At 43.8% G+C, this 12,929-nt stretch overlaps 1 protein-coding gene across 1 annotated transcript in view; it reads right to left on the minus strand.

Moving 5' to 3' along the window:
* Positions 1 to 462: 462 nt before the first annotated feature.
* LOC129710372 (tumor necrosis factor receptor superfamily member 16-like) overlaps positions 463 to 12,929 on the minus strand; it is a 108,117-nt gene continuing 95,650 nt past the window's right edge. Inside the window, exons 5-6 of the mRNA XM_055657329.1 lie at positions 11,178 to 11,359; positions 463 to 2,709 (exon numbers count right to left, since the gene is read on the minus strand). Of these exons, the coding sequence (XP_055513304.1) occupies positions 2,405 to 2,709; positions 11,178 to 11,359 (487 nt within the window). The 3' untranslated portion in view covers positions 463 to 2,404. The remainder of the gene's footprint in view (positions 2,710 to 11,177; positions 11,360 to 12,929) is intronic.

Below are 12,929 nucleotides of genomic sequence, written 5' to 3' on the forward strand. Positions count from 1 at the left end.
GTAGTCAGGATCGAACCCCGGTCGTAAGGCAGCAACTCTACCACTGCGCCACCGTGCCACCCGTACATATTGCCACATAAATATATATATATATATATATATATGTGTGCATGTATGTTCTATAATTGCTTTCTTAATGTTTAATATATGTGTTTTTAATTGTTTCTGTTTTAATTTGCAGCCGGCCTTCCAACTCATCACCGTCATTTTCCAAGAAACCTCCTGAATTCAGGAATTTGTGGTGCGGAGATGCTTGCCTCAAATGGGAATTTTCCCTATGGCATAATCCCAATCCCTACCAATCTCAATAAAATGGCCTCAGAGAAGGAAGGACTACACTGATAGAAGAAATGAATTCCTTTCTTGTAAAGAAGGAAGATTGCACACAATCGAGATGAATTAAGAAAATAACTCCCCTGAACAAATATATACCATGCCTTTGATAAAAATTCCAGTAAACTAACTTTATAATACTGTTAACTTTATTAATTGGTAAAAGGCTTGACATTCAGCAATCTGAAAGATAATGATACATTTTGACGAGACTTTGAATGAAATATTTAACAACTGATGCTCTTAAATTGATATAGTTTGCAGAAAGAGTACAGCCACTTTAGCAGTAAATGTTGATGTGTTTTTATACATTATTTTAGTTCCTTGACAGTTGCACACGTTTTCCGTGTCCAGGAACCCTTCAAAAACTGTCGGCACTTAATGGTGCACCTCTCCACATAGCTGTGGTCACTAGCATCGGACACTTCCCCCAACAAAACCAAAGTATAATGTTCAGCCGTTAATACAGGCTGACAAACCAGCATGCAAGAACAGAGAGGTCACTTCTTCATCAATAAAGGATACATTTCCCATGTTGGACAGTGGAACAACAACACACAGTTCATAGCCAGTACAAAATGACATACTCATCACAGATCCATCGCTTCACTTAAATTCATTCCTTAGATTTGGATTCTTCCTGAATGCCCAACATTTATTGTCCACCCCAATTTGCCCAGAGTAGGGTATGATACAACTCAATGACTATTAGATGACTTCAGAGGGCCTTTTGATATGAGACTGACACTACTTATAGGTCATCCTACAACAACGATAGACTTCCTTCCTTAAAACACATCAGTATAAAGACTGGATTCTTAACTAGGCATTGGATTTACAATCATTGAACAATGAGTTTGATGTCGACAGCTGCCATAAACACATTTAACCATTTTTAACCAGCTACTGTTTGCAAAGTCATATTTCAAAGCAATACTTGTTTTTCAAGATTAGGTGAAACACTGGGGAAATGGTTAAGAATAACTGGCCCAGTTACTTAAACATTTGGCCTCAGAAGGAACAATAGTGCACTGACTGTATAAAACCAACAACTCATTAAATAACCTCAGGTCTTAACGAACATCAGTGATAGTAATTTAGCCCATTGGTGGTTTGGAATCACAGACAGTCACTAATTCTACATCAAATGCTAAACCTACTAATACTTTCAACAATCCCATTACAAATTTATATTCAGAAGTAGTAATTATTTAGAATGGTGCATCTGACTTTGGAACGGCGATAAACAAAAAATGATCCAATACATTTCATTCCTTGTATCCCCTGGATGAGACTGAAATGATTCTCTTTGAGTGAGTGGAGAAACACTTTGCCCTCTCTCGTCACAACATGGACACACTCTTCAGCTGTCTTGATCACAGCCACGTGACGTTAATGAGAAGATTTAGAGGTAACAGTCATCTTCTGTGCCAGTTGAAACAGCAACAAACCTTTCCTGGCTACTCCAGACCCTGATCTTTATTATCGATGCCCAGATTATTGTTAAACATTCCAAAGTCTTGGCCTTTCCCCCAAAGGTTCAGGGAATCCACAGTGAAGAGACACACAAACATCCTGGACTGAGAATTAGCCAGGACACCTCTGGTAGCTTTGGACAACGCTAGACTTATTTACACAAACACGAACGAGTTTGGACACATGCGGAGGGGACTGCTAACAATGTACAAGACTGCAACCTACTTTTTTGTTTAGCCGAGAGTGCTGCAGCACAAAGAAGCAATGTCTATGCATTGACATTTACACATATGTCCCATTTAGCACTCGGGATTATCTAAAACTGGCCCATTTCAAAATGTGCACAATTTGTTTTTTCCTAATGATTACAGAAAAGACAAAATCCGATTTAGTTACATGATAGCGGTTCAGCTTCAGCGGCCACAGTCACTTTGTACGGGAGAGAAGGCAGGACAATACTGAAAGTTATGCATTGGTGCACGTTAGGCCGTTCTTAAGCATTGGACTGAACGCCATTTTCCTTCAGAGATTCTTTGTCAACACAGTCATTCCAAAAGGAATCTTTTCGGCTGCTTTAAGGCTGATTGGTTTGCTCTCACACAGCCGACATGGCCGTGGGCTCGCTGCTGAGGCTCTCGATGATGTCGTCTCGTTTCAGCTTGCGCAGGGCAGTGCAAAGTGCGTCCGTAGTGGCGCAGTCCTTGGCCGACCAGTCGGAGAGGAGGGCACGCACCGGGTGATCGTCCTGCTTGAAAGTGTCTATGTGTTCCTCGCTGTAGCCCAGCAACCCGGCCAGGTTGCACCAGTCTGTCTCTTCTTCACAAGTGTTCAGCAGCTGCTCCACCTCTTCCTGCTTGTGGGGAGGGAGGGCATTGTACAGGCTTGGTTCCTCCACTGTGACTGCAAAGAGAGGAAAAAGACACCAGTAAATCACACTGCGTAAGACATAGGAGCAGAATTAGGCTCTTCAACCCATCGAGTCTGCTCCACCATTCAATCATTTAGTTTAGTTTAGAGATATAGCATGGAAGCAGGCCCTTCGGTCCACCAAGACAGCGCTGACCAGCAATCCCCGCACGCTAACACTATCCAACACACACTAGGGACAATTTACAAATATACCGAGCCAATAATCCTACAAACCTGTATGTTTTTGGGGTGTTGGAGGAAACGTGAGCTGCCAGAGAAAACCCACGCAGGTCACGGGGAGAACGTACAAACTCCAAACAGACAGCACCCAATAGTCAGGATTGAACCCGGGTCTCAGGTGCTGTAAAGCAGCAACTCTACCACTGTGCCAACCTGCCACCCAGGCATAGATCATGGCTGATCTATTTTACCCTCTCTACCCCATTCTCTTACCTTCTCCCCGTAACCTTTGACACTCTTACCAATCAAGAACCTTTCCATCTCCGCTTTAAAAATACCCAATGACATGGCCGCCACAGATGCACCACCATCTGGCAAAATAAATTCCCCCTCATCTCTTCAGGTCTCCACACTACGCAGCTGGTACTCACAGCACCAGAGATCTGGGTTTGATCCTGACGTCGGCTGCTGTCTGTGTGTAGAGTTAATTTAACATTGTTAATTTAACCGTTAAACATCACCTATTACGTTTCTCCATAGATGCTGCCTGGCCCACTGAGTTACTCCAGCGTTTTGTATCTGTCCCCATCTGATAGTATCAGATGTAATTCAAGGGGCAAAAACACTGTGTAAACCGTTTGTCTTGCCAGTACTGTCAGGACATAGATTTGCAATGCGAGGTAGAAATGTATGCCTTAATCTGGTAATTAAGATAAACTGTTGTGCATAAACAAAGAACTGGTTAATACACAAAAGGACGCAAACTCCACAGGTCAGGCAACATCTCTGGAGAATGTGGATAGGTGACATTTCGAGTCGAGATGGCACCTGACCTGATGAGTTACTCCAGCACTTTGCGCCCTTTTGTGTATCAATCAGCATCTGTAGTTCTTTGTTTCTACACTTTGATTATTCCACTGTGAAATCTCCTCAAGGTACCAAAACGTCACCTTTCGATGTTCTCCAAGTGAACAGTTCTGCTGCGTAAGGGTGTGTTGTAGATTGCAGTTTGCTTCCATCATAAAGGTTAAAATAGAGGTCAGCACGGTGGTGCAGCGGTAGAGTTGCTGCCTTACAGCGCCAGAGGCCCGGGTTTGATCCTGACTACAGGTGCTTGATTGTACGTTCTCCCCTGTGTGCGTTTTCTCCGGGAGCTCCGGTTTCCTCCCAGACTCCAAAGACATACAGGTTTGTAGGAGAATTGGCATGGTATACTTGTAAATTGCCCCGAGTGTGTGTAGGACAGTGTCAGTGTGCGGGGATCACTGGTCAGCGCAGACTCGATGGGGTTCTAGCCAGTGTTTTTTTTTGGGCTGAGGAGGTTGGTGGAGGAATTGTAGGAGGGTTGGGGTGAGAGTGAAGAGGGTTTGGGACCGTCTGGCATGGGCTGAGGGAAGGGCACCAAGGATGCTTCAAGCTGTGATTCAGATGTGAACCTCAAGGTTCATTATGGGTAGAAAGGAACAGCAGGTGCTGGTTTATACTGAAGATAGACACAGTGCTGGAGTAACTCAGCAGATCAGGCAGTATTAGGCAGGTTCTTCATGGTGCAGGGGAAAGTAATGGGAGGGTCCGGACAATCGAGAGTAGTTGAGAGACTTACTCAAGAAGACTCACAATCTATTGGATATCTAGTTACACTGAGAATGCTCACAGAATAATCAGCTGTCCAACCATTACCAGAGCAGCAAAGGTAACTTCCCCCAGGAAATATCCATTCAATATCAGAGTTACAGGGAGCCAAAACAGTACATGAAAATCCCATTTTCATATCTTTCCAAAAATAAATTGATGTCAATCACATAATACTAAAAAGGACCGAATAATGCAATTATATTTTTAAACAATAGACTTCAAACAGGTCTGATACTTTAGCAGGCATGGTTGTGCAGCGGTAGATCCTGACTACGAGTGCTGTCTGTACGGAGTTTGTATATTCGCCCTGTGACCGTGTGAGTTTTCTCCGGGTGCTCCGGTTTCCTCCCACACTCCAAAGACGTACAGGTTTGTGGGTTAATTGGCTTTGACAAAGATTATAAATTGTCCCTAGTGTGTAGGATCGTGCTAGTATACGGGGATCACTGGTCGGCACGGACTCGATGGGCCAAAGGGCCTATTTCCATGCTGTGTCTAAACTAAACTAAAACTAAAATGTAAACATGTTTCATTATTGAGGCTGATTAAAGCATCAGTAGCTGCAACTTCGGCCAATGTTGAGGATTAAGTCATTTAGCAAATTGATATAAACTTCAATCTGGCATTTCATTCCTCTCCCTTCACCAGATTTCCCCCTCCCTCCCCGTGACTAAAGGGCGAAGATCATCAGACACAATAAGAGGAGAATTCCAGGGAACAGTGGCACGATGATTATGTTACTGCACTCGGACATCAGACGGGTAGACTAATGCTACTGAGACAAAGATTCAAATCCCGCCATGACAGCTGGGGGATCTTGTGTTTCAACCAGCACTGCCTGTCACATGTTTGCAGGTAAAGTTAGCTGACTTTCTCAGACAAGTTTTTAATGAGCAAGACTTAAAGACACACCTGTCCTTAAATTTCAACATCTTACCCTCTACTGTCACAAATGCAAAGATACAGAGGATGCAGACCTGGTGTAAAAGTTAAGGATGAATTAACGGTTAAGCATGAGGGTGGCACAGTTGTACAGTGGTATAGTTGCTGCCTTATGCCCCTGTCCCACTTAGGAAACCTGAACGGAAACCTCTGGAGACTTTGCGCCCCACCCAAGTTTTCCGTACGGTTCCCGGAGGTTGCAGGTGGTTGCCGGAGATTGCAGGTAGTGGAAGCAGGTAGGGAGACTGACAAAAACCTCTGGGTACCGCACAGAAACCTTGGGCGGGGCGCAAAGTCTCCAGAGGTTTCCGTTCAGGTTTCCCAAGTGGAACAGTGGCATAAGTGGGACAGGGGCATTACAGTGCCTGAGATCAAGGTTCAATCCTGACTATGGGTGCTGCCTGTACGGAGTTTATTCATTCTCCCTGTGGCCATGTGGATTACCTCTGGCATCTTTCACCCTATTCCTATTGGGGAAGGGATGAATTAGGCTTGGCCAGCGCTCAATACCAGCAGAATCACATTTACTTTCTCTTAAACAACATACATGATATTGAGTATGATGAATCTGAAGAAGGGTCTCGACAAGAAACGTCACCTATTCCATTTCTCCAGAGATGCTGCCTGACTCACTGAGTTACTCCAGCATTTTGTGCCTATCTTCAATTTCCTCCCACATCCCAAAGACGTGCAGGTTTGTAGGTTCACTGGCTTCTGTAAATTGTCCCTAGTGTGTAAGATAGAACTAGTGTGCGGAGGATCTTTGGTCGAGGTGGGCTCAGTGGGCTGATGAAGGGTCCTGACCCGAAACGTTGCTCAGCCTTTTTCTTCAGAGATGCTGCCTGACCTGTTGAGTTACTCCAGCGTTTTGTGTTTATCTTCGGTGGGCCGGAGTGCCTGTTTTCAAGCTACATCTCCAAAACAAAAACTGAGGCAATGATAAGGACAATGTGGCTTTGATGTTGGCAGCTGACGATCGATGACCAAACAGCTTTCTACCCGCATAAGCAATTGTTCTGTCACGTAGACACAAAAAGTTGGAGTAACTCAGCGGATCAGACAGCATATCTGGGGAGAAGAAATAGGTGACGGCCTCGGTTGAGAGCCCGCTTTTAACCCGAAAAGTCATCTATTCCTTTTCTCCAGAGATGCTGCCTGTCTCGCTGAGTTACTCCAGCTCTTTGTGTCTATCTTCGGTTTAAGCCAGCATCTGCAGTTCCTTCCTGCACAGGTTCTGTCAAGTAGTTGAATCAGGCCATCTGTATCTAGTGGATGGTTACAGCTCGGGATTGCACACACTTGGTCTGTACACCTTGTTTGATCCATAGGCATGATAGTACAATCTTAATTTTAGTTTCAGAGACGCGGTACGGGCACAGGCCCTTCGGCCCACTGAGTCCACGCCGACCAGCAATCATCCGTACACTAGTTCTACCCTACACAATATTACAGGAGCCAATTAACCCATAAACATAGAAACATAGAAAATAGGTGCAGGAGTAGGCTATTCGGCCCTTCGAGCCTGCACCGTCATTCAATATGATTATGGCTGATCATCCAACTCAGTATCCCGTACCTGCCTTCTCTCCATACCCCCTGATCCCTTTAGCCACAAGGGCCACATCTAACTCCCTCTTAAATATAACGTCCCTAGTTCCAAAACTTGCACGTCATAGGAATGTGGGAGGAAACCAGAGAAAACCCACACAGATACAGGGAGAATGCACATACTCTGAATAGGCAGCACCCAGAGTCAGAATCAAACCCGGATCTCTGGCGTTGTAAGGCAGCAACTCTACCGCTGCACCACCGTCTTCACACTTGATTACATTTGAAAATGATGATGATCAATGATGTTGATTTATTAGAGCATGGATAGTAATTTGTGAATTCTGAAATGTGTTGGTATTTTCAACATAAATCAATACAAATTTAGATCTGCAAATCCAAAGACAAAATGCTCTGTCTGGCACCTTTGAGAGAAGGCAGATATGGAAAATGAACAGCAGATCCCAGATGACATGATTGAAAATTAAAATGGTATCAACAAATTGAATCATTATACTGCTACATGCCACGATTTCTTTGAAATGGAGCAAACTACATTATGGCACTGTTAAAATGATCTTACAATGTCTGAATTTCCCTCCCACCACTCCAGTATGTAGAGCCATTTGATGTGGTTTGCTTTCTCTGTGACCACATTCAGTCTTGTTTCCCAGGACCCTCTACCACTCAGTGCTTTCCATGAACAATGGGAAGCTGAAGTTAAATCCCAAAACTTATCGCCATCATCCTCATATTGGTTTGAACCAGAATTGGGTGTATCAGTGTCAAACCATTAGTGAGTTGTTTACAATCTAGATGAGGGTTTTCCTATGGTGGTTTGCCCTAAATCTCCTTTCCACATTGGACACCATCGAGCCTCACCTTAAGGCTCCATACTGGGGGAGGACTGATTTCAACAGCATAAGAGAGGACCAGGCGAATGTGAATTGGAAGCAGATGCTTTCGCATGAAACAACATCTGGCAAGTGTGAGTCTTTTAAAAGGCAGTTAGGGAAAGTTTAGGATCAGCATGTGCCAATGAGGATGAAGGGCAAAGATGACAAGATTTTGAAAATGGTGGATGACAAAGAATATGACGGTTTGATCAGAAAAAAAGGGAAACATATACGGTAGATATAAGTAGGAGAAAACTTAATAAAGAAATTAAGAAGGCATAAAGGGTGCATGAAATTTCCTTCAGACCCAACACGAAACGTCACCCATTCCTTCGCTCCATAGATGTTGCTTCACCCACTGAGTTTCTCCGGAATTTTTGTCTACCTTCGATTTCTCCAGCATCTGCAGATCTTTCTCAAACATGATATTCTGTAAATATGTGTGGAAATGAACTGCAGATGTTGGTTTACACTGAAGATAGACACAAAATGCTGGAGTAACTCAGTCGGGTCAGGCAGCATCTTTGAAGAAACGGAAAATGAATAATCACCCAGGGGAAACCTACATGGCCACAGAAAAAACATGCAAACTCCACACAGACAGCACTTGAAGTCAGAGTCTCTGGCGTTGTGAGACAGCAGCTCTACCAGCTGCACCACTGCGCTTCCCTATTCCTGAGCAAATTTCTGACTTTATCTAATGATACAATCACAGAGATGTGATGGTACAGAAATAAATCATTTAGCCCTATAATATCTCTCTGTTAGAATAATACAGACAGTAAAGGGCCTGTCCCACTGTACGAGGTAATTCAAGAGTTTTCCCCTGATTCGAACTCGGAGAATGTCCGTAGTGGGGCCGTAGGAGATCGTGGATGTCTCGTAGCGGTTCGTACGAGTAAAAAGTAAAGTTTTTTTCATCACAAGTATTTTTTTACTCGTGGACATTTTTCACAGTGTTGAAAAAACGTCACGAGTTTACCGGATTTCCCGAGTACCTACCGTTACTCGTACGAGCCGCTACGGGACATTCACGAACTCCTACGGACTCGCTACGGACATTCTCCGAGTTCGAATCAGGGGAAAACTCGGGAGAACTCTTGAATTACCTCGTAGAGTGGGACAGGCCCTTTGGAATCTCCTGCCGTAACCTGGGGCCTCTGCAATACTCTATCTTTAAAGTTTAGGTTTAGGTTTATTATTGTCACATGTACTGTGGGTACAATGAAAGTTTTGTTTTGCAAGCTATCCAAACAAATCAGATACTACTGTACATAAATACAATCACGTCAAACTCAAGTACAATGGATAGGGCAAAGGGGAAGATACAGAGCGCCGAATACAGTTCTCCAATCTTGTTGAAAACCAAGACTGAATCTGCCTCCACCACCCTGTCAGAAATGCATTCCAGATGCTAACCAATCATTGCATGAAATAGCGTTTTTTTTCCTCACGTCACCTTTAGTTCTTTTACCAATCAATTAAATTTGGCCTCATCTGGTTCCTGACCCTTTTTTCCTACCTACACTGTCTAGACCTCACATTTACACATTTCTATCACATCTGCTCTCAAACATTTCAATAATAAGGAATTCAGTCACAGCTTTCCCTGCCATTCTCTTGGGTCCCTCTTCACTCTAACCTTCTGCCCCAACTCAAAGACCTTTATATCCTTCCTAAACACGCCGTGAGCGGAGTTAGACAGGTTAAAGGTTCATCATAACTCTCTCACATTTACGCTCCATGTCTCAATCATTGAATCCCAGGACACTGAGAGTTTTTACAACTTTCTTAGCCTGACTTATCTGACATCTGGGTCACTCTGTTCCCAGCCTGATTCAGAATTGTGCCCTTTCTGTTACATTGTCTTTCTCGTTCTGTACTAAAATGTGGCAAGATAAACACTAAAAGGTTTTTATCAAACATGACAGCTATAATGGAGACACAGGCGACTGCAGATGCTGGAATCTGGAGCAGGATTAAGCTATGTGAGGAACTTGGAAGATCAGGCAGCATCTATGGAGGCAAAGGAATGGTCGACGGTTCGGGCTGAGACCCTGTATCATCAATCCGAAACATTGGTCGTCCCTTTGCCTCCAAACGTGCTGCTTGACCCGTTCAGCTCCTCCAGCATCTTGATTCTTGATGACATATAATGATGACTATGATCTTATTCCCATATTTAAGGTGAATGTCAATATAATTTGCATCATTGGGAAATTTGTCAACTATCCAAGAAGAATACTCCAAAATGCTAATACTAGAGCCCTCTAGATGCTGCCTTACAGCACCAGAGACCCGGGTTTGATCCTGACCTCGGGTGCTGTCTGTACGGAGTTTGTACCTTCTCCCCGTGACCACGTGGGTTTTCCCCGGGTGCTCTGGTTTCTTCCCACACTCCAAAGACGCACAGGTCTGTAGTTTAATTGGCTTTGGTAAAAGATTATATATTGTCTCTAGCGTGTAGAATAGTGCGCGGGGAAATGACTTGGTATAAATGTAAAAATTGTCCCTAGGATAGTGGGACAGAAGACCTTCCACTACCTGCAACCTCCGGCAACCACCTTCAACTAGCATCGCAACCGGCTTTGACTAAAAAATCACCGATTTTTAAAACGGCAACCTATTTTTAGTTGCGGCCGATTTTGAATTTTTTGAAATAATCGCCGGAACATAGAAGAAGCGGAAACCACTTTCGACCATTAGAGAGACTGACAAAAACCTCCAGGAACCTCCAGGAACCGCACGGATACCTTGGGTGGGACGCAAAGTCTCCAGGGGTTTCCTTTCAGGTTTCCTAAGTGGGACAGGGGCATTAATGTGCGGGGATCGCTGGTCGGTGCGGACTCCATGGTCCATAGGGCTGTTCCCACACTGTATCCCAAAACTAAACTAAAGAGATCTCTCCACTTTGTCACAGAGCCTATACTGTTGATCTGGAAGTTTGTATAGCCAAGTAGTTAATGCTTTCATGTTTAAGAATAAACTGCAGATGCTGGAAAATCGAAGGTAGACAAAAGTGCTGGTGAAACTCAGTGAGTGAGGCAGCATCTATGGAGCGAAGGAAATAGGCAACGTTTCGGGCCGAAACCCTTCTTCAGACTGTTTGCTTTCATATGTGTTCTTTCCCATAACATAAAACATTCATATGTGCCTTTAAAGTACATGAATATAGCTGAGAAAGGTAACCTCTCTCCCAATTTATGATGATGGAAGTGTCACTAAAATCAAGTTCATTTGCCACAGTTCTGCCCCTACCTTGGCTCTGCTGTTGCTGCTGCTGCTGTTGCTGCTGCTGCTGTTTCTGCTGCTGCTCGTGTAGGCTCTGGGTGTCGACTGAGATCCCGCTGTCACTGTGCAGCTTCTCCCCCTCTGGTGATTGTGTCTCGTTTACTGCTCTGTTATTGGCACCCTGCTTGTTTTGCTTACAGCTGTTCCATCTGCGGAAAAAAAATATTCAGAGGAGTCAAGATGCAGCAAACATTTAGTTCAGTTTAGTGCAGTTTAGTTTCTTGTCAAGTGCACCGAGGTACAGTGAAAAGCTTTGGTTGCGTGCTAACCAGTCAGCGGAAAGGCTGGCAGGGGAGCCACCGAGAACAAGGAAGAACCCAGCGGTGGGAGGAGGAGCAGGCCTTCAAGAACTAAGAGGGACTATTGACTATCTAATGAGTTATTTTGTAATTTTGTCAGCACCAGATATGTGGCGACTCTTTGTACACCTTATGTTCTGTTTGCAAAAAATAATAATTCTCTCTTCCTAGGTACATGTGACAATAATGTATCATTGTATCATTGGATTGAATTGAATGATTACAGTCGAGCCATCCATACTGTACTGTTAAATGATAAAGGCAATAATATTTAGTTCAAGATAAAGTCCAGCAAGGTCTAATCAGAGACCATCCAAGGGTCTCCAATGAGGTAGATAGTAGCTCAGGACAGGCAGATACGTTAAGTCAAGCTCACTGTCCAAAAGGAAAGAACAGGAGGGGACAAAATGACGGAGGGAGGAATCCAAGGAGAAGTGATCTTTGCGACGTAGATTTGGACTGAAATAGATATGAAGCAGCTCCAAGGCTACAGCAGCAAGATAATTCTGGGGTACCTGCAGTATAGAAGAACCTGGAAATAAGTTTAACAGCAAATTTTCAAGGGAATTGTTACACATTGTTCTTCCAATAATTGAAAATCAATGATAGCATCAATAGGGTGGATAATCAGAACTTTTCTCCCATGGTGGAAATGTCCAACAATAGAAAGCATGGCTACAAGGTGGCAGGGGGAAAGTTCAATGGAGATGTGAGAGGCAGGTTTTTTTTACACAGAGAGTGGTGGGGGCCTGGAACGCATTGCAGATGGGTGGACAAAGTAAACAAAGAAGACATTTCTTCCACCATCCTGCCTCTGCTTCCCTCGTCCCTTTCACTGGTTTCACATTTTATGCCTCATATGTGATGAAGACAAAAGGCTGTGACATATGAGGCACAAAATGTGAAACCAGTGAAAGGGACGAGGGAAGCAGAGGCAGCATGGTGGAAGAAATGTCTTCTTTGTTTACTTGTACGATGACCTTTACGGTACAAGAAGGGGGTGAGTGACAGAGGATTGTAGAATTGATGGAGTGGGTCACTGAGGCGACTCCAATGAGCAACAAGACCAGCATGTACAGTGTGAGGGCCTCGTCCTATCCCTCCGGTGTAACACGTATCAGCAGTGGATAATCAACGTGGATGGCCAAATTCATATTCATCTATTCCACAACTTTAGATAGTCTATAAGCAAACTAGACTGTCTCCTGCAGTGAGCAGGTTGTCTTATGAAGAAGTGTTGAACTGACAGGGATTATATTTGATAGAGTTTAAAAATGTGAGATCTTACTCGTTCCATTCAGTTAAGTTTATTGTCACTTGTATCAAGGTACAGTGAAAAGATTTTGTTGCATACTAACCAGTCAGTGGAAAGAAAATTACAATACAATCGAGCCATTCACAGTGTATGTTCTCAATTTTC

The sequence above is a fragment of the Leucoraja erinacea genome, chromosome 27 (genome assembly GCF_028641065.1).
Source record: "Leucoraja erinacea ecotype New England chromosome 27, Leri_hhj_1, whole genome shotgun sequence".
NCBI classification, from domain to species: domain Eukaryota; kingdom Metazoa; phylum Chordata; class Chondrichthyes; order Rajiformes; family Rajidae; genus Leucoraja; species Leucoraja erinaceus.